Source organism: Xenia sp. Carnegie-2017, unplaced genomic scaffold, assembly GCF_021976095.1.
Source record: "Xenia sp. Carnegie-2017 unplaced genomic scaffold, XeniaSp_v1 HiC_scaffold_1, whole genome shotgun sequence".
Taxonomy (NCBI): Eukaryota; Metazoa; Cnidaria; class Anthozoa; order Malacalcyonacea; family Xeniidae; genus Xenia; species Xenia sp. Carnegie-2017.
This window is the reverse complement of record NW_025813402.1, coordinates 3,916,147-3,938,669: the sequence shown is the minus strand read 5'-3', so window position 1 is coordinate 3,938,669 and position 22,523 is coordinate 3,916,147. Positions and strand designations below refer to the sequence as shown.

Here is a 22,523-nt window from a genome sequence, read left to right as displayed (position 1 = left end):
CAGCTGTTGATGAACTTTCTACTGATCATAAATTTTTTCCGCCTTTAACATTCTGAAACATTGGAAGAAGATACTGAAGCGATCATTGAACTTCGTGAAAAACGCTCGAATGCACATGCCTAAACCAGATGGTTTGGTCCGCATGCGCTTCTGGCAACTGCGATGGCAAATGTGTTAGAAACGTTGTACTGCTGTGTCAAATAAGGTATTTTCTAAATGATCAAAGAAATAACTGCCTACAAAGATTTTGTTGACATTGTATTTTTATAAATGAAAAACATTTTATCTACGTGTTTAACAACTTACTGTACTTATTAATTGCATTATAACTACTCATTAACACTAAAGTATACTTTTCAAAACACTTTTTATGTTTATGTTGAATGATTTAAATCTTAATCAATGCTGCGATTTCAAACAAAACGATGTTGTCCATAAATATGATTACAAATTATCAAAGTCGATGGCCATTCGTCCCTTTCGTCTTTTAGCAGGAGCAGCCCGACTAGTTTGTTGACGTTGCAAATGATGTTGACTTGGCAAGTTTTGCTCCTAAGAAAGATACAAGTGGAAAATCGTACGCCGATTGACGACAAAATTAGCAAAAAGCAGGAAATAACAATGCTTCTTCAAAAAAACAGTTTAATATTTACTTTGCAAGCAACCCTCGACAGCCTATTTTTAACTCAATTATACGGAACAATTTTTGTGTAACAGACTTTAAGCAAAGGCTATGATTACTAAAACTATTCATTCATGATGTTAGCACAGAACAACAAAAAATGTTGACCTCAAAAAGTAGCAAAACAATTTGTAAAATCGTCGTTTTAAATGTCTTTTGCAAGCATGAACGAGCAATGTAAAATTCAAACCAAAATTATAACCTAAAATTTTGAGCAGTGTCATTCATAACTTTTGAGTCAGCTGCATAGCTTGCATTTTAAGATGCCATTGGCAAATCATGATGTTTTGCTCGATATCGTGCAATAATCGATTATTAGCAGAGACTTAGAAACATGACTCAAAGAAGTCTCAACAATTTACGAGCAGAAAAAATCAAATAATTTAGTGAGTGAAGAAAGCAAAAATTTCATAAGCATCAACTTTGAATTGGTGTTGAATAGTTACTCACTAACATATGAAACGAGTTTTGCGAAAATAAAGATTTCAGAAGCTTTGCAAAGTTCAAACAAAATAAGGTGAATAATTTGAGTATACCAGTTGCAAATGTTGGATGATTGCAAATATGTTTCCCAGCACCAATTCTTCTGAGATAAGATCTTCATCTGGAGGTGTTTCTTGTGTCCACAATGATGGCTGTCGTAGGCATTTACGTAACGGTGTTTCTGCCGAAGGGAGGAACTTTTCAGCTGACAAATAACGGAAGACAAAACGACGTAAAACTTTAAGAAGCTCTTTCGACTTGATTGTACCATTTTTATGATGGATTAAATTGTCCAGCTTCTTCGCTACATCATCCAAATCATCTCGAAACTGTATTGGTAAACCTTCGATGGTACCATCGGCAAGCACATCTTCCAATTCTTCATACAGAGCTGCAATATGAGTAAGATGAATGGATTTCTTAGGTTCAGGTAACAAGTCAACTGGGAACGGACGTGGAAGTTTATCTTTGAATCTGTCAGCGAATTCAACAAGTTCCATATTTTCAATTTCTTCGATGGATTTGGTACCAGGACATGGACCAGAATGCAGTAAATATATGATAATCTCAATGTTTTGAAGTAAGTTACGTGCATCTTGTTTTCTGTGTTCTTTAAGGTTTTCAACTCCTTGACAAAGATCTTTAGGAAGAGTGGGAGTTTGAGGGCACAACTCACGAATCTTCATCAATATATTTGCACAGGAATGGAAGAGTTCATGGGAAAATATGAATGTACTTGAAATATCTGTAAGATAAAGTTTTCCCAAAACTACTTCATTAGTCAAGATGTTTTCTATCTGCTCAAAATCATAATCAATATCTTCTCCACAACCATACTCTGGATTCTGTGTGTACCTCAGGTATTTGTTTGACCACTCCATATTGATGATATCTTTTTCTTTAACATCTTGTAGTGATATTGACATCACACCACAGCAGTTCTCACTTTTTGAGAGGAAACTAACAGCTGGATGTTTCGTTCTCAATGATATCGCGACCATAGAGTCTAAAAAGCTGTTCTGCATTGACTGAAGAATTTTTATTGCTGTTTTTAAATATACGCTCAAGTCGCCATCTAAAAGACAGTAGCCAATGGGAGTATCTTCCCCAATATAAGGCATTTCTTCTTGATTCTCATCTAAGTGCTGATTCACGATCTTATGCATTTTGTTCCAAGCGACTTTAAATTTTTGAAACATTGTTTTGCGTTCCTCTTTCTCTTCCATTCCTTCCTGTTGAAAAACACCATCAATTAAATCGCTGATAGGGCAGATTTGCACTTTCTTTCTGCTGATGCGATGGGTCAATGTGGATATGACGTAACGTGTCCAGTTTATTAGAGGATACAAGTTTGTAAGATAAGGAAGCTCGTCAAACCAAGACAAAAAAAGAGACAGAACAAGATGCTGCTTTTGATTTTTTTTTGAAGAGTTAAAGAATTTTGTTCGTAATTCTGGAACAGACCCTTTTTTGGTGACACGAAACAATTTTTTGAGTTTTAGGTTTCTCTCCTCGTAATCATCAGGATATTCATCAAGTTCAAGAATTTCATTTTGGAGGTGCAGGTGATCCTCGAGTTTAAGTTTTAGAGCTCTTGATGATCCAAGGAATTCAGAGAAGACATTGCTAGCCATGTCTGCAAAGCTATTTTCCCATTGCACACATTCTGTTTCACTTATTACAGTATTTCCACTTAGAGTGATTCCTTGAAGCAGTGGAGTAGATTCTTCAACCACTAGCTGCATTACATCAATTGCAGTTTGTCTCTTGCAAGAAAGAATAGTCTGCAAACATTTTAGATCTTCGTTTATTTGATTAAGACAAGCATCTGCAAAACTTCCATTTTCATTCTCAGGAAAACGAGTCTTCAGTATTGCTTCATTTGAAGATAATCCAGCGGCAATTCCTCCATAAAAACATGCGTTAACAATCAAATGTAACGCTCGATAGACAGACGGCTCCATGTTCACAGTGCATGTTTCCCAATCTTTATTCTTAGTGCTATCAAAATAAGATTTCAATGTTTCATCATAGATAGAATCACCATGATCGTTAACATCCACTTCTGTACCACAGTTGGGACATTTTTCCAATTGACCATAATATTGAAGGTGTAACTTGCACAAGCAATTTTTAAATGAAGCATGTTTTACGTATCGGTACTGATCCAACATTCGATGTTTTTCTCCATGTCCAAGTAAGGTGGTTGGATGGAAATTCTTTTGGTTGATAACGTATTGAAGCAATGGAGAATTTTCAATGCCATCGCTGCTCAAAACAACACACAATACATGAAGTATCAGTAAAGCAATATCAAATTGCTCAGTAGACGATTCAGAGGAAACTTGTAATCCATGATGATTGAATTTTTCCAAACCAAGTAATTTTGAAACCAGTTGCTTCAAATGATTTGGAAAACGTTTGACTTTTTGGTATAATTTTCTAGCCATTTTTTCTTCATTATCGTTGAGATTACCAGTTTCTCTTTTCACATAAAAATTATTGATAATGAGTCCCATTAAGGCAAGACGATATTTGGAGGAATTTTCACATTTTCGTAGAACACCATCTAATTTACCATCGTTTCCTTTACCCTGTAGTAACAAGGATTCTCTTACTTCTTTGTGTCTATCCATCCTGGTAGCCGAAAAAAATTCAAACTTCACAAAGTTACAGTTTTTCTCAAACATATTTTTCATCACGGGTAGTTGACTGCTTTCACAACATAACTTTTGAAGATCAGACATGGTCATGCCAGATGCATAAAGTTGTTTTAAGAAATATAATCGAATGGAAGATCGCCTTTCGTCGTCACCATCTAGAAGGGAGTTTATTTCACTTAAAATGTTTGAGTATTCCGTTTCATAGGTGAGAATATCAGGCTCTTCGGATAACATTGTAAAAAATCCTCGAAGAAATGCGACGGATGAAAGAAAGACAATACCAAAGTTATCATTGATACCGGTTACTGCGCTTGTTGCTGAACGAAAACAGCTCATCAGGTCACTGCCATGATCATTTACTTTTTCAATGGAAAAATGCTCGTCAAAACATTGAATAGAATGAATTAAATCACATATTATTACAGCTGCATGAGAGTCATAATGAATTGATAGGTCGTTTGATCGCTCCTTCAAGATGTCGTCAACATCTTTAATTAAGCACTTATTCTCGCCGATAGTTTTATCTAGGACGATATCAATATATGTCCCAGGATAAAGAGCTTCTTCAATGTACAACAGGCGATAAAGGACAGGTGTCATTATCCTTATATCTTGATCATTCAGAGAAAAAACATATTCAATGATTGGCCGCGATGATGTTCTTTCCATTTTAGCTTCAACGTGACGACTGTAATACTGAGACATGAATTTGTGTAATATATTTTGATTTTTCTCGTTACCTCTCATAAGATGTTCCACATCATCTAACAATTTTTCTTTTATCACCAGAAGCGAGTTATCGTCATCAAGGTATTCAGGATCGAGTTCTGTTCCTATTTCAGTAAAAATATATAATTTTTCCTCTGGGATTCCAGATTGCTGAACAACTTCTCCAAAATTCACACATAAACGTAAGAAATGATACGCAGGTGCAGCATTGCAGACTTTGGATGATAGTAGCAACAATAACCTGGAATTTCTTATCCAGTTATCCAATCCACCATTTTTGTGTATTGACCTTTCCGAAGGAAACATGTACTCACAGATTGATGTCACCAAGTATTCCTCAAAGCTTTCTTCTTCATCCTCTTCAGATTCTTCGTCTTCACTGTCATCACTTTCACTAACTTCATCTCCATCAATCTCTTCCCCACTAGAAGAATATTCACTATCACTGAAGTCATCATCGCTGGTGTTGATGCCGTCATCTTTTTCTTCAAAATAATTTCGACAAAGCCTTTCATCACTGACATAAATAATGGGTAAAATATCTTTGTTGTCATTGAAAAAATCTTGAAGTGATTGTGAAAGAGAGTTTAGGGTAAAATTCAATTCGAGAAATCCGGCAATGAGTTGTAAATGTTGGCTTATTTCCTTTTTACATTTCCAAAGAAACAAATGGAGCAAAGCGTAAAACTTAATTGGATCGTTTTCTTTAAGAGGACACCATGGTTTAGCAAAGGACAAAAAGACACACATAACAAGAGGTATCCTTATCTCGACATTTATCTTCTCGTGAAAATTTGCTGATATTATGTCCCACATGTCAGCCATATAAGAGCTTGCAAAGTACTCTGACAAAAGGATGACACAAGGAGCATAGCTCTGGAAAGCATTTGAGTATCGTTCCAGTTGTTCTACCAAAGCAACCTTCTTAAAATTGCCATTTTCCTCATAGTTTTCCTCATTTTCCAATGCTTTAGTGTATTCTTTCAAAATAAAGCTTCGTGTTTCTTGTATTTTCTTGGCAATCACTTGACTAAACGGTACCTTCAAATCATGACGTAATCCAGTAATCGAATATGAATTGGTTCCTTGGCAATCCGGAATCATTTTGAAATCAAAAATTGATATATCCTTAATAAGATCACACCATAACTCTTTGTCTTCAGTAACGTTTTCATATAAAAGATGTGGTGGCCAGGCGTTTTCGCTTTCCAAGAAGTAAACTAGCTTTGCTAGCGGCTTGCGCACAAGAAACAACAAATATTGTTCTATCGCTGAAGAAACATTTGAAGAATTGCAAAGAAGTTCCACGTCGGTAGCAACTTTCACTAGCCAATGCTCCCTTTCATTTTCCGACGATCTGTCAATGCTTTGCGATAATTCTTTCAAAACAAGATGCTGGATAGTCATGCTGACATTGTTTGACGTAAGCAAATTTTTTGCAATGTGTAATACACTTTCTTGCTGCCTTGAATAATGCAAATAATTCAAGCAATTAAAACACCACATTATGCATTTCACAGCCAGTTCTTGAAAAGAACAAACGGACTTTGAAAGAAGATGGTCGATACTTTGATCAAATATTTCATTCACTGGAATTGATGGTACTTCGAGTGTATCAAGGAAAACTTGCTTCCATCCACTAACGAAATTTAACTGCCATCGTGGAGTGTTTTCATGAGATGCTCGACGCACGTGGACAATCATGCAGACGTGTTTTCTTTGCATGGTGGACCGAGCTTCCCTAAATTTTTTAGTGAAGGCATTTCGTTTTTCTTCAACAATTGATCGAGTGAGAGGCATATGTTCTGCATCCAGTTCTGGTTTGCATTGAATGATTAAAAGCTCTTTGTCAGATGTAAAAAAAATATGTATTCTGTCTTCGAGTTGCTTACCAGACTTGTAGGCTCCAAGTCGCTCAAGTTGAAAAGACATTTTTTTCATGGGAAAGCAATGACTAATATCTGTGTGAACAGAGGCATGTGTCATCAATAATGTTATTGAGCAAGCTTCACTTTCCGCATCATAAAATAAATGTTCCACAACATGCGATATAAATGATGCAAGTCCGCCGTGAACTGGCTTTCTAAAATATTCATATGAAATCGATTCTACTTCTTGCGGATCTTCCTTATAATAATTACATTTACTCAAGCGTAGAACTCCATCAGGAGTTGCAATCCACATAAGATCATCTTTGCACTTCCTTAAGACGACTTCCATTGACTCATCAGAATTGTGACTATGATACAGAACCAATGAAGGTAACGTGTCTTCATTAAAACCAATGAACATATCCTTTTCCTTGAACTTATCTCTGAAACCTTCCACACTCGACATTTGGTGAACCCATGACTCTAATTCTTTCATAATTTCATGTTGGGTTTCATTCAACATATCTGAAAAACGAAGAAGTTGTTTTTCAAATCTGTTCAGGAATGGAGGATCGGAATAATCGACTTGATCGTGATCAACAAGGACGATGCAGCGAAATCCATCGTTTACATAACACATGGGATTGCTGTTGGCACCAAGGGCAACTCGACAGTTTTTTCTTCCTCCAACGACAGAATAATTTTGATTCAACATGTCGTATAAACTTCCATATATACATTCAAGATCACGAAGAATGAGAATGCAATTACGTTCCATACAAAGTATGATTCGACTTAACATTCTATAGTTGTAATCATCGGATACATCTTCCTCGAAATGACTGCCAAAAATTGTGATAGTTTCCTTTGTAGACTGAAAAACATGTTGTCTCAGGATGCCAATAGCAGAATCACCAATCGAAATAAGCATAAGATGTCTAGCTTTGACGTCATTCAAATTTTCTTGAATGAGTCGGGTTACTTGAATTTTGTTCTCAGTCTTGCTATTAAGAACCTCTGACTTAAGTTCTCGGTTAAAAATTTCTTGAACGTTACTTGTTTCTTCGGGAATACCTCCAAAATTTCGTTTCAGAGCAATATTTATGTTTTCCATGTCAGGACATCTGCCTCCCTTAAGACTTTTCACAAGAGAGTAATAGTCACGAAGACCGTGAAAATTAGAATGTGACTGATTGGCGCGATAGTCATAATAAGCTTCAGCAAGACAACGAAGAACGTTCTCTGTCGATTCATCAATAACATTTTCACCTTGATAAAGAGAAATAGCTGTTTCACTAAGATCTTTCACTGAAGGTTCTGGTCGAGAGAGATGGATTGCCCGGTTCATTTTTGCGGCATCTAAAGCCCAATTGGAAATACCGACAACTGCAACCTCGGGTAACTCTCCTTTTCCTGGTTCAAGAATACTGTGCAAAACTTTTAGAGGATTGTTCGGTGAGTTTTCTGCCAATCCAACTTCATCCAATAAAACCACTGGTAATACATTATTAGATTTGTTGTGCTCTTTGTAATTTGAAGCCTTTTTAAAAATTTCTTCAATACCTTCAGATGTAGAAGACTCTGATCCTTGGTAAGAGACAACATAGAGATGAGGTAGCGTTTTAAAAAATGCGTCTTTTGAATCTTTTCCACGAAGATTACTTCTAATCAATTGAATTGCCAATGACTTACTGCAACCTGGATTTCCCACAACAAACACAGGAATACGATTGAGAATTGATACTAACATGATGAAAACGTTTTCACGAAGAGCTGCATTTCTTGCAGTTCCCTCTGGAAGCTCCATGCGTAAAAGATAATTCTCTTGCTCCATACGCATTATGGCTTTAAAACTTTTTTTATCAACGTCAATTGATGCAAGTGAACGTGTAAGGCTTTGTATGTATTCTCTTCGCAAGTCATCTCTTAACAATCTTGACAAATAACAATGTGCCAGAGCAAGAACAATGCTTTTTACAACTGGACAACTATCGTACTTCTTAGACCGACTTTCATATTTCCTCAAATTAAAAGGAAATGGAAGAGTTGATTTACCTTTCCTTTTTCTTTCTTCCATTAATTTTTTCTGTTCCTTCAATGTAACAATAAACCACTTCACAAGAAGAATGCAACGTTGAACATCACGTAAACTTACACAGAATGGATTCTTCTCAGATTTTCGAATAAAACATTGAGATAAAGCAAGAAGCTCCGTTAAAACGTGTTGGTATTCTCCAGGAAATTCATTCACCATTCTTTCAATGTAAACTTTCTCATCTTGTGGCGTCAATGACCCATAATCCCAAACGTAATCAACCATGGATTCTGGCAAAGGATGAACACGATAAACTAACTTGGAATATTCATCATCAACTTTTTTTCCTTCAAGACCAGCTGTTGATGAACTTTCTAGCGATCGTAATTTGTAAGGATTACAAGCAGCAATAAAGACCAGTTTTCTGGAAATTGGACGCCCGAGTAAGGTATGATGACACATTATTTCATTGATTAATCCAAGATGGTGGCATGTATTGATTTCATCCAAGAATATCCATCTTTGACTATTATCCATGCGAGCTCGAGCGCTTTCCTTTTCAATAAATTCTGTAATCTCGTCTTCAGTGCGTCCAGCGTGAAAATTATAGATTGAGAATGGAATTTCACAAGTGGATGCTAAGTATTTTACAAGACTTGTTTTCCCACAACCAGTTTCTCCCATTATGATAATAGGAATCTTAGCTCTAACGCGAAGTATTATCAAAATCATCTTTAGCAAGTTATCTGGAGTCAATACATAGTTAGAAAACGTCGTAGTCTTAGCCGTTATTTCTTGACACAGCCTTGTACGAGCAATCTTTTCTAGCATTTGATGTAATTCACTAGGCCTCAATGACTTGAAATCAACAAGGTCTTTCATTTGACTTTCTAAAAGTTTGCTGATGTTTAGGGGAACTTTCGATTTTTCACGATAGAATGCAGCAATTGTTTGAGAGTCAACACTCTGAAAAACAATCAACAGATGATTACTTTGTTCCCATTGAATCATTCCTTCCATTCTTTGAACAATGTTTTGGTCATGTGATGAAGAAGATGTTCGTTGCGCATGACTTGACAAAGATCTTGAAGAAAAATCTTTGGATACAACGAGCAGTGTCTCAAGCAAGTTTTTACGTAGACCCAAAGCATTGTTCTCAAGCATGAGCTTTAAATTATTCACCTTAAAAAATGCACTCTTCGAAAATTTTCTCAGTTGATCAGCGAAAAAACCTAAAAATGTGTAGACTGATGTGAATGCGATATCTTTATTCGTACCGTAATAAATGCGCAGCAGCTCACGGCATCTTTCCTTCGACAATGGCTTTACTTTTTCAGGGCCAGCAAAATGAATATCTGTCTCGTCAATTTCCCCATTCTCGTATACATTCAAATACTGACACACAACTTGAACATTGCTAGTAATCTGGCTGCTGACTTGTAAGTCATTATAGTCGTTCCAAGTCAGTTCAATTGAAGGAAAGCAACGTGTTATCACCAAGCTATTCACAAGTTGGTTGTTGAATGAATTGGCTATTTCGATATATATCTTCTTGTTTTGAAGGTTGTACATTTGAGTACCACAACTTACCATACCAGTGACAATTAACTGGAACAAAAATGTATCCAACAACATTGGGTTTTCAACATTACTGATATCAAAATGAAGACAATTAAAATCTCTCAGACGAAGGTTCTTTAGTCGTTTTATTACTTTGCTTTCATTCATTTTCCCAGTTATGGGAAATGAAACAACATTTAGACTTTCACGAAATGCTTCTTTGCGAATGTATTCCGTCTTTCCAAGTCCTTGTAATGTGGATGCTACACACTTCACATGCGGCCACTTGGATTTGAATCGTCTAGCAATTTCAGGATACGACATGCCAGAGATATGATGTACAAACTTTGAAAATTCTTCAATTATATGATGATGTGCACCACCTCTACAAATAATTGCCAGTAGATAATTTTGCTCACAATCTTCAAATTCTTTCTTTTTTATATAATCCACCAAGTTAAACTGAACTTCATTGGAGAGAAGTTCGACGTTGGATAGACAGAATAAACTATTACAGGCTGGATTCTTGCTTAGATTAAAACATCTGCTGAGAAAAATGTGCAGCTGTTCCCAAGGGGTGGTTTCATTGCAAAACAAAACTTGATGTGGTTCTGGAAAAGCATTCGTTGTATTTTCATATAGAGACAGCATTACGTTAACAGTCTTCACACTGTCTTTTTCTAAAGCAACAATATAGAGCTCACCATTATGAACAGATAAATTAGGTTTAGGGTGAATGATGTCATTGAAGATCTTTCTTGACGATAATGTGGGACGAACATCAGAAAAAATGTCATTCAATGCACTACCAATTGCTTCAACTATTTCGAGTGGAGATCCAAATTTATCGACAACACAAAAACTTTGAAAATTCCTTAATCGTTTTGCATTGATAGTTGGATCAACAAATTTCATCAAAGTAACGACGTTCTGGACATCATTTTCGCTTGAATTTTCCCTTGAAATGAAATTGAAAATCACACTTAGTTGATCTGACCAGAAATAATTCAGAAAATAATGATGTTTTCGGGCTTCGCTTAGACTTTGTTGCCAATCCTTGAAATCGTTAGAGAGCTGACTCATTGTTTCCTCCAAATCCTTCGTTCCAGACAAAGATTCCCACTCGCAATCTTTTTGATATTTCACGTAACCAGATGACTGAAGATTGATGATTGCTTCTTCAATTTCTGATAGTAGATTGACTTGCTCAATAAAAGCATAGAAATTAACTGCATCTTTTGTTTTGATCTCCGTCAAGTTTTCAGGAATCTGCTCCGAACTTAAAATCAAATGAGCACGACTACGTAGATCCTGAAGATCATCCATTGATTTTACCACGATTTTATTTTTTTCTTTCTGATAAATCATGGTAATTTGACAAGAGCCAGAACTATCTAATTTTATATTAAAGACACCATTGGCTAGACAGTGTTTGATTATTTCTCTCGTCATTTCCTCTCGATTGGCTAGATTTTGATACAATCCTCGCAGACTGTGAACATACTCGCTGCAATAATGAATTTTCTCTGCCATTTTAGTTTGCTTCTTGCAGGTATCTACCAGTGCTGTCAATATGAGATCTGGAGGAAAATCGCGCTTTTTAATGATGGGAGCCAAGAAACCATGCACTTGAATAAGATCAGAAACCACGGAAGCCTGAACAGCCTCATCAGAATGTTCCTCCACAGCATCAATGAGAACACGAATATCTTCATCGACAATTTCACAAATGAACTTAATAAGTTCAGGTGCGTCACCGAGTTCAATCATTACCTTGTCAGTATTGTCAATGTCATACAGGGAAATAATGTATTCAACTTGTTCAATTAATGTATGAAACGTTTTTATGACAATCTTATCTTCATCACCATCAAACATGCTGCAAAATTCCATTAGTCGAGAAATTTTGGCACTTTGTGTGAAATCGTGAATTCCAAATGCGTTTAACAAATTCGTAACATGCATCGCTTGCTTTAGAACACGAGGAAATTTCGTGTAGTCGTTCACATAAATTTTCACATGTGACGAAAACTTTTCTTCAAAATAGCTTTCTAAACGAAACAGCTCATCATCCAGCTTGAGTGGATCAAGATCACCAAGTACATTTTTCATTTGACCGATAGTTATATCAGATATATTCTGAAATATTTGCTGCCATTCGGCTGTAAAACGATCAACGCCTTGCTTAGTAAGAACTTGAAATAGACAAATCTGAAGATCTCTGTCAATGGTCATATTCTGTCGGTCGAAATCCACAGTTTCTTTCACAACGATTTTAGCAATTCTAGAAAACGACACAGAATTTAGAAGCATTTTGATTGGCTCAAGTTGCTTCAATAAAGGTCTATATGGCTTCCAAAAATCGTCGTTGACTTCTTTGATCTTCAGAGAGTTAACATGACAATCGCTGATACTTTCTTTCAGTTCCCAGCCGGGTCTTGGTAAAACATTTTGTGAAAACTTCTCAGCTTCTAACAAAAGTTCGACATTCTTTCGAAGTTCCTTCTCAGTTCGAAAAAGTCTTGCGGTGTGCAATAAGCAGTTCTTTCGTACTTGATCATCATCACGTCTCAAAGCAGAAAATATTGAAAATAAATGTTTCTTATACCTTTCAATTTTGATAAGAAAAGAAACAGTGATATCTTCACTCATTATGCATTCTTCGACATATTGCCACAACTTTACCCACTCCTGAAAAGCGTCCGTCGAACTGAAAACTTCTAAAACACAATGATATATTTTTTGCTTGGGCTCAAAATCATCTTTATTTGATGTATATATGAAGTCAGATTATCTACACAAGCGGTCCTTGAAACGCACCTTTTAAAGTAAGCAATTCTACCCAAACTTCACAATACTGAAGTGCTTCGGTCAAAACATCGTTATTGCAGGTTTTATTTTCAAGCCACTTAACACGCAATTCATGCAAGACATCCAAAATGCAATAGATGAGACAGGTTTCCAATCCAGATATCCTATAAAGCAGACGGCAGCAACATGTATCGATAAGAAAGATAATTTCACATGGTTTCTATGGTTGGATAATACAAAAATAGGCAAAAAACATACACAGGTTTTGCGATGTGTTCCAGAATACGCTGCTGAAATGATGTACTACAATACAAAAGAAACAAAAGTAAATATCATGAATTTAGGGAATTCAGAAGAGTAAAAACATATAGATGAAGTGTAACCAGGTGTACCATTATGATAGAGTAAACATTCCCCAGTTTTCAATCTTTTTTATTTTTTTTTTCATTTATAACATAACAAAATAATAAAACTAAAAACCAGAGAGCGTTTATTCTATCTCCAATAAACTGTTTCAATGCAAGTAAAATGGTCTTTTTATAAGTTCGCACTAGTTAATGATCCACATGAAAAAATTCTCAATTCTGATTGGTTTAGAGCAGTGGGCTAAAGTGGATCAATGCTGATTATTGTGTATTTTCGCTTAAACTAGTTCTTGGTTTGTGGACTGCTTAACCGATAAAGGTACATTATAGTGTAGATATTTCTAGCCATGTTGATTAAAGCATGAGAAAACAGATTTTGGAACTTATGGTAGTTGGTGGCATGCATTTCAAATGATGTAAAATTTGCGTTGCTATATTAAGTTGACGGGTACATGGAAACTATATTGTTCATCTGATTAAAAAACAGGGTGTATTGCCAAACTTTCACAGGGGATGGCTCTATGTAATAAACTAAAAGTGCAAAAAGTATTGAACTAAATAGAAATTTGGAACGAACAGAAACGTATTGTTTTGTATAAACAGTAAAAATAAACAATAACGAACTACTTCATGTTGCAGTAATCTAATAGCTTGCATTTACTGGTACATATAGGAATGATCAAGCGTATCAAATCACAAGATCATAAGCTTTTTGGAGGTGAATCGTTTAAAAATGTTTCGCAATTGGAAATTATTCAATATTAATGAATTATAAAGGGAAGGGGAGCTTAACTCCTCTTACTTGGTAAAAAATTTTTACAAGGGTCCAATACACCCCTGTTAAAAAACAGTTTTGTGACTGCCAATTTGTTTCAAAAACAAACGGGTCATTCACAATTTAGGTTAAAAGCCCATTGGAGCATGTGTAACTTGAATGTTCTCATTCGTTATTGTACTGTGTGCTTTATCTTTCACATATATTCATTTAAATATTTGGTGAGATAGTGTACTTTTACGTTGTTTACAATATTGAACCAATTTATAATTCAAAAGAATAAACTTTTATTGCTTAGAGCCTGGGACCCTCAAATGTCGCAATGTTTATTTGTTCTTTTTGAAACATCAATTTGCATAAGCAAGTCAATACACAATATAGCTGAACCATTATGCCTCAATAAAAATTAACATGAGAAATATAAAGTGTGTATGTTGCGGAAGCTATGGCATAGGTGACCTCATCCTTTTTTGAGGCATTACCTGGTATACACATTCGTTTTTAAAAATTTTTTTAGAGAAGCTAAGCATACTCTCAAATTGACACATTTTACACCACCCCACCTTACTAAATGGACTGAAAAAATGAAAAAGAAACATGGTTAAAACCCGGGCAAAAAGTTTTACATGAGATCACGCGTTCTCACTGCACTCAAGCATCGCGTTCATTATTGAATTCGATGCCGTTTATAGAATTTATACAGAATAAAAAAAATCATAAGCCAATTTATACAGTAAATTAAAGTCGCAACAATATGACCCTCAAGACATATTTACCTTTTTCATATAAATGACATACCTGCGTTTAGCAGAAAAATACTTTATGATTTCACCATTACGCAGAAGATTGGGACTTTTTTTCAATTTTTGCAAGATCAAATCCGCTATCAAATTCTTAACAAGAGGTGAATAGTCATCAAACTCCTTCGAGTCTTCCAATATATTGAAAAGACTCTCATGATAAAAGTCCGTGGCGATTTCTTTCGATAAACGCGAAACGAAACTTTCATCAACAAAAGCTTTACAGCAGGATAGCAAACTGTTCACGGCTAGTAAAAGAGCTTTAAAGCGCCCAAGCCTATTCAGGCTATTCTTTCCAGAATCGACCATTCGGTCAATCCAATTTTTGCACAGACGATACCTATCATTACTTTTAATTTTTTCCCAACTGCTTTGGAGGCTTTCTTCACATATGATACGAAAAAACCAGTCGCGTTGGTATAATTCGTTCGAATTAGAAAGGAAGAAGAGTAGATCCAAGAACTGATCAAGCGAAACCTTAGAAAGGAAATTTAAAATTGCATCATTGTCTTCCTTCAATGAATAGTCGGTAGATTTGAGAAATTCCAAAATATAATTGACGATAAAATAATGAAGTTTTTCTCGTACGCTGATAGGAAGTTCATCAAAACCATTGAGTTTTGTCTCCAGACTTCCGGGGTCGGAAATAAACTTTGTTTGATAGAAATTGAAGAAGAAGTTTTGTCTATCAGGGTACGAAAAGAAAAATCGACGAATATTTTCATATTCAGACATTAGAAACAATGCTTTGTAGTTGGGAATATACTGCATAATACGTTGAAGATACTGATGATAGATAGGCTGCTCGTAATGTTCCACTCTTTTTATATGTTCGATTCCATACACAAGTGGTGTTAAAAGATGTAGGAATTCCTCTTCACTGTAATGGTGTGTATTCGTTTCAAACTCTGTTTTAAGAATGTATTTTATACCGAGAAAATGTTTGAAATAAGCGGCATATGTGAGCCATCCCGGCCAACTACATCCCAATACAATTGTGCGAGCTCCACTTTCAAGATAGCTTTTTACAGGTTCTTGTATTTTAGTGTGCTTTTGCTGACAAATATGAAGATGTGCAAGTAATTTATCGAACGCAGATTTCGTATGGTCACTAAGCTCAACGGTTAACAAATCCCCTTTTTTCATATCAACCAAGTGACCTATCACTGCACATAGACACAAACTTTGACAATAATTTGTTTTCGTAGAAGCTGATTTCTGTAATATCCAATGAATGTATTCCTGTTCCAAAGCGCTATTTGAAGGAATGAGTAAAACATTCTCACACATTTTAACAATAGTATCCTGAATCTTTTTGTCCGAAGAACCAGTGGTCAAAGAATAGAACAGACCATCAAGTTCACTTAGAGCGCTTTGCGACTTTCTACAATCTTGATCAACATTTGGCGAAGTATTTCTCGATTCAGTTTTCTAAATCAAAATAAAACATGAAACAATGATTCAAAATTTGAAACGGTACCGTGACAAACTAAAGTAAAAAAGACGTTTTTACGCTGGATAAAAAGTGGGTCGAGTTGAATTGAATAGTGACGTCATTGTCTGATATCAAGTCAAATCGACTGAAATGTCAAAACAGAGATTCAAAAGCCAATGAATAATAGAATTTTTCTTCTTCTTTTGTTTTGATAGATAAGATATACGAGAATAAATCAACAGATGTTTTGCATTACAAATTATTAATACTAGGTTAAAATGAGGGCTAAAGCGCGTAGATCAAAAACGAACAACATTAAAGAACAAGCACGTGCACAAATCGCAAAATCACCTGGTTTTCTTTATATTGCTTGACGTTGTCAATAAAACTATTTGATTCTTGATGGTTTAAGTTGCTTTCTCGCTGATTGGACACCAGTTTAAAATCTTGCAACACAGGGTTAGTTATGTCATATTTCTTGCACTCGTGAGAGGGAACAATTTGAAAAGTTGCTTCAAATTCTTTCTCTTCGTTCTCAAAAGGCTTCTCTTCAACAGACAAACCATCGTTGGCTATTGCTAAGTTCTTCTCAGCTGTATTTTCTGTTTCTACATTAGTTCCTTCTTTTTCATTTGTTTTCACTTCATCGAATGTTTCGCTTTTTCTCTTTTTACTTTTCAAATTGTTCTTCTTTCTTGCATGGCTAGCCTCCTTTCTATCACGTTTCTTCTTATATTCCTTTTTTCTCGTTTTATGTTTTGCGGGCATTTTGGCAAGGAAAACTTTAAAAGAAAAATAGCAACAACATTTTTATTCATTCTTTACTTGTCATGTTAAAGTCATGTAAAAAGTTTGTGTTTAGAGGTCTTTTTAAAAGGTGCTAAAACCTGGACTGCAGAAGCAAAGACGTCAGTCCATTATATTAAAATTTGGACTAGCTTTGTCTCTTGCCAACTACACTAAAGATTCCTATAGAGTACAGATAGACTTGAGAAAAACCAGATCAGAATACTGCACTTGCAGTGGCAAAAACAAATAGCTAAAAATTTTTAAGAGTTGACTTAAATCAAGTTCCAGTAATGGTCAAGGATTTCATCCAGAGGGGGTGCTTCTTTTAGAAATTTTGAAAAATGAAATAAATTATCATTGTCATCGACCAACCATTATTATTAATGAATTATCTGAGCTCAGAAGGGGGTGCATATCCCCTGCACTTCCTCTGGATCCCTCCCTGATTTCATCCCTGTCTAGGCACAGTAAAAAAATTGAAAAGCAACAATAGCCATTTTCCTAACATTAGTTGAATTTGTTCTTATTAAATGAAACAAACTTTTCCACATGGACTTCATACATATACTGTATTTATAACTGAAAGTAAGTTCACAATAAGAAAACAAAACCATTAAATGAGATAAAGCATTTCACATAAAAATATATAGCAACTGAGTTTATAAACTCATTGGTTGACTCATTTTGTGAGATGATCATGATTGAGTGAGAATATTCAAAATTTTGGTACTGATGGAGTTGTTGATTTTAACTTTGAAATAACCATTGAACACCATAGTCCTTCATTTGACTATATTCAACCCTGATGTGCCTTAATTTTCGGAATAAGATGTGGTTGGAGAACAACATTTCCATGAGAGACAACAATAGCTTATAAGACCTACTAGGTCTTTAACATTGGTGGTAATTAAGCCAGCCTAAATTTTTACTACAGCAAAATTACTACCAGTATTCATTTCTACAGATAAATAATTCTAACCATTGTTTTTCCTGCACATGATACAAAATACTTGCAGTGTAGTAGTAAAAAAATTGGCTCATCTACTATACAACATTTCACAAGAGTATTACAATGTATAAAGTCTAAATTTTCAAATATTGGTGGTAGGGAGAAAGTCATGGTGTTTCTTATGTTGCAATAGCATAATCAAATTAACTACCTAGTCACGAGTCATTTGACACATGATTTGCAAAAGACTTAACAACCTTGAAATTATGAGCAAATGGCATATGGTACATAGGGTGCCTCTAGCTAACCAAACCATTGTGATGTGTAAAACTCAAAGATCACAAAGATTTATCCCAGTAATTATGGAGAGTGTATACACTTTTGACTGTATTGTTAATATTTTAAAATAGTTTTACTGAATGTATTAATTAAATGGTTTTCATTTGGCAAAAGTGAAGAAGTTAGGTCATATGTTAATAAAATTTGGCTGTATTCCCAAAACTGAACACAACAATATTTTGTGCTTACAAAGTGCTTACCCCTTACATGGAGCACGTTTTTCAATAAATTTTTCATATTATATAATTCCAAAACATCAAGTCATTACGGCAGTTTGTCTTGATTGAAATTCTGGTGCAAGCATATTTCTTCACATTAATTTAGATGTATACTCTACTATATAGAGCATTGTTTGATCACTGGACATAACTCTATTTGAGGTATGCTAGACAAGCGTTTGCTATTTTTAAAGTGCCTTTTAGAAATAAAACAATAAAAGCATGATAAGTATAATAAGAAAATTAAATGATGTACTAATTGTTTAGTTTCATTTTAACTTTGAAATTACTGGGAAGAAAAAACCTGAGCTTTCCAGCGTTTCTTAAAACAAGTAGTACCTGGTAAAATCAATCATTTTTGTTTCTTTCAAGAAAACATTTCATAAATACCTGCTTAAAAAACCGTCCTTTCTGAAATTCAAGTTTCAACGTAAAAGTATTGAAATTTTCAACGTCGTTTCTTTCTTTAAATAAACCTCCCTTTCAATGCTTGATTATAGAAACTTTCATCTATCGTTTCTACAGTATAAGACGACAAAGTTGTAAATCATTTATACACCACGACGTTATTTACTGCATTTCAGACTTTCAGAAGGTAGAGGATAAAAAGTGAAAGGACATCTCTTCCCGCCCTCGCAATCATGTGACAAGCTGTTTGATGTTATGAATTCCAAGAATAACTGAATAAACTGATGTTAATACTTGTTTCGATTTTGAATTAAATGTAGTTAATCTAAAGCTGAATAATATGGAATGCCGCCTTTGTCACGACGAAAAATTGTCAAATGAATTTCCATTTTTTCCTTTGACGGAGAAATGTGATCATGCACTTCTTCATTGTCTCCATGTAAGTCGAATAAATTGTTATAAAGATGTTAGAGATTTAGAGAACCCTTAGCATGTACGAGTTTTAAAATAGCACCTTTGAATTTTCAATTTTCAATTTCACCCCATTCTTTTCCTGGCGTTTTGATGTTTTCTTGCTTTACTTATAGTTATAGCCTCTTATTGCTGAGATTTAATTTAACTTTTGTGAGTAGGGGAAAATAATTATATGCATCTGAGTTCTAACTCCTACAATGAACCATTTAAAACTTTTGAGTTTTGATTTTTCCATTTGTTTTTTAATCAACATGAAAAGGTAAATCAAAGTAAATTGGCACTATTAAGCAGATGGTCATTTTTATTGTTTTAGAATGCTATATGAATTAATTAATGATTCACAAATTCTCTTTTTGATGGGCACAACTTATTATTTTCAATCCCATACTATTAGTTCTTTAAAAATTATGTCTAGCTTTTTTCGAGACTTGAGAGTCTATGATAAACACATGTACATTTTCCTGTGCCTGGGGGAACAAAAGTTTTATGAAACAGTGTGTAATGCGTGTGTAGTGAGTACATTTAGGGTCTTTTGCCCCCCTTGCCAAATAAAATCCTGTGGGCATTGCTGTTTGAAAGACAACTATATGACCATTAAAAAAATTAAAAAATTATGCATACTTATAAGTTTACTATTATTTACTGTCCAACAAAAAGCCAGCCAAAATTAATTTCATTTTAAAAAATATGAATTTCTTGTTTGTTTCCTAGTGTGCCGTTAATTGTGTGAAGACATACCACAAGTGCTCCCAGTGTGAGATTATTGTGGAAGAAGACAACAAAGTCTACAGAGAGTATGTGGAGACCCTGGAATATCTCTTTCCTAATGAAGAAGAAGAAATGATCACAGAGAACACAGAAAATATTAAAGATGGTGGCAATATTTATGTGACAACCATGTCAGGAGAATCATTGATGCTTTCCTATCATTGGAACAAGAGAATTTTAGATTTGAAGAAAGAAGTGCAAGCTGGGCTTAAGGCAGAACCTGAAAAACAGCGTCTGCTATATCAAAATAATGAGCTTAAGGTATTAATTCCTATTTTCCTAAAACCAACATACTTACAAACACTTGTCACTTGAAGGTTTTCATGTTTCTCTTGTGTGTGCTGAATTTTCTTATTGTCATTTGTAAAGCAATCAAGATTTGTTTATTTCAAAGCTAAATCATTATACTTGCAACATAAATCACATGCTATTACCTTGGATTATGAAATTCATTTAATCTTTCTCATTGAGAGCTCATTACCTCAGTCAAGCTATATCATTACATACATGCAACATTTTCTAAAAAGTTTCATACCTGTCAATTTGTATCTGTTTATTAAAGGTGCTATTTATATAGCTGCTTATTTCTGAGCAATAAGGTTGAATTCTAGCCAATCAACAGATTCAAGAAGTTAGTAATGAAATATGCCCACTTTTGTTTCCAAAAACTCCTGTTGAAATATTGTAGATTCATCATTTAACGATATGCCCACATCATAGCTTTACATTCAATAACCATATAATTACTGAATGCAGGTGTTGAAAAGATATCGTACGCCAATTTATCCTTTTCATGCTTATCCAATTCTACTTTTATTTTCCACTTTACAACACAGGTTCGCACAAATGATCATGGTGTAATGACATTAAAGGATTATAATATTCCACCAAACAGTACAGTACATCTAATCATTGTATTGTATGCAATACCTGATGATTTGGAAGAAGTTGTCTTTAATTTTTGTTGGAAAATACCCGATAACAGACGTTGCGACTTTTTAGATGTTTCGGTGTTTGCATATAATAATGACAAAAACCTTGGTCTTGTGTACTACAATGAACGCATTTCATCCAAGCTTCCTGGTATAGTCCATTCAGGTCCTGCACGCATTCGCCACAGAATTGGTCACCAACATGTAAATGTGAATCTCAAAAAAATTCCTGATCATGTCCACAAATTAGTTTTTACACTCAGTGCCAGTAGATCATCAAGTATTTCAGCGTATCCATACTACAGGCTGCAGTTTTATGATATTAATTATCCTGATCGACAATTAATCGATGCTGAAGTTGATATGCAACTGAAAGATCACAAGTCTATCATTATGTGTTGTCTATCACGCATTACTGGACCATGGGAGGTGATTGAAGTAAAGGAAGGTTCTCGTGGATCTGCAAAAGGTTGTCGCCCTTTGAAAGATACAATAAAGTCATTAATAAGACAAGGCTTTTTTTGAACGTCCAATGGTCCGTATACACCATACATCAATGCCCATCTATACACGAGAAATGGCAAATATAGTTTCTGTAAATTGATCTCATCACATCACATTTCACAACTGTAAACGTTATTTTATAAGACAATGATTACAACAGATTATATTGTTGGTATTCTAATGAATATAAAAAACTTTGATTTGTCATAAATGTGATGTGCGCTTACTGCATCACCATTATATATTACCAGTGTATATCAATATCAGTATCACCATCTCTGATCGCCATTCACCACTTTATACCGCTGTACAATATGACAGTGCCACGACAAAACTGGTGCACCATTGAGAGGATTGGCAGTTGCCACCAGTGCTTGCCATTCAGTTTATTTTTCTTGCCGAATTACTCAAATTTGGTCTATTTAAAATGTACCGGCCAAAGTGATAATGAACTGCTTTTGTGATTTTAGTCATGTCCAATACTCTATATTGATGGTCGAATTTCAGTTTTTCGTCCCTTTAAGCCGACTGCCAAGGAGGGAATATTGATGTTCTACATTCTATGAAGGGCATTTGTTGGGGAACTAGGGGGCTAAAGTTCTTCCAACTTTGTATGATCGTAAAATGGGGTGGGGGCTAAGCCCCAAAACAACTTAACCAAAAGTTTACCCATTTTTTGTGATTATATAAGAATGCTCAATTACTTGATATCTACTAACTACGATTACAAAAGAAAAAAGTTTCATTTTTGTCTATGAAAAGAAGGGAAGTTTTTGGGTGCCCGAAACATAGCAATATTACAGAGTAGGCAATCTCTAATACTTTTTAGTTTCCCCATTCTTAACGCTCATCCTTGTAATTGAATCCCACTACCCCAGCATTTAGCCCCCCACCCTCCAACTTAAACCATCTTCTGCCGCCTATGGGAGCGTC

General features: G+C 34.9%; 2 protein-coding genes across 3 annotated transcripts; one reads left to right on the top strand and one right to left on the bottom strand.

Moving 5' to 3' along the window:
- Positions 1–245: 245 nt before the first annotated feature.
- LOC124447744 lies at positions 246–21,159 on the bottom strand. 2 transcript variants are annotated; one of them, XM_046998778.1, is made up of 9 exons: positions 21,085–21,159; positions 20,690–20,825; positions 18,895–19,023; positions 16,561–16,991; positions 14,773–16,205; positions 13,093–13,137; positions 12,844–12,998; positions 1,219–12,743; positions 246–552 (listed from the first exon to the last, which is right to left on the bottom strand). In XM_046998778.1, the coding sequence occupies exons 4-9, from the start codon at positions 16,975–16,977 to the stop codon at positions 445–447; spliced, it is 13,683 nt and encodes a 4,560-aa protein (XP_046854734.1). In that variant the 5' UTR covers positions 16,978–16,991; positions 18,895–19,023; positions 20,690–20,825; positions 21,085–21,159; the 3' UTR covers positions 246–444. The 2 variants fall into 2 exon arrangements, with proteins under 2 accessions (XP_046854734.1, XP_046854791.1); XM_046998835.1 differs by lacking the exons at positions 20,690–20,825; positions 21,085–21,159 and having other exon boundaries at positions 490–555; positions 1,216–12,743; positions 18,895–19,158.
- On the top strand, positions 19,170–21,890 carry LOC124448402. Its single transcript, XM_046999447.1, has 3 exons — positions 19,170–19,351; positions 20,098–20,415; positions 20,991–21,890. The coding sequence occupies exons 1-3, from the start codon at positions 19,253–19,255 to the stop codon at positions 21,609–21,611; spliced, it is 1,038 nt and encodes a 345-aa protein (XP_046855403.1). The 5' UTR covers positions 19,170–19,252; the 3' UTR covers positions 21,612–21,890.
- The last annotated feature ends 633 nt before the right edge of the window (positions 21,891–22,523 follow it).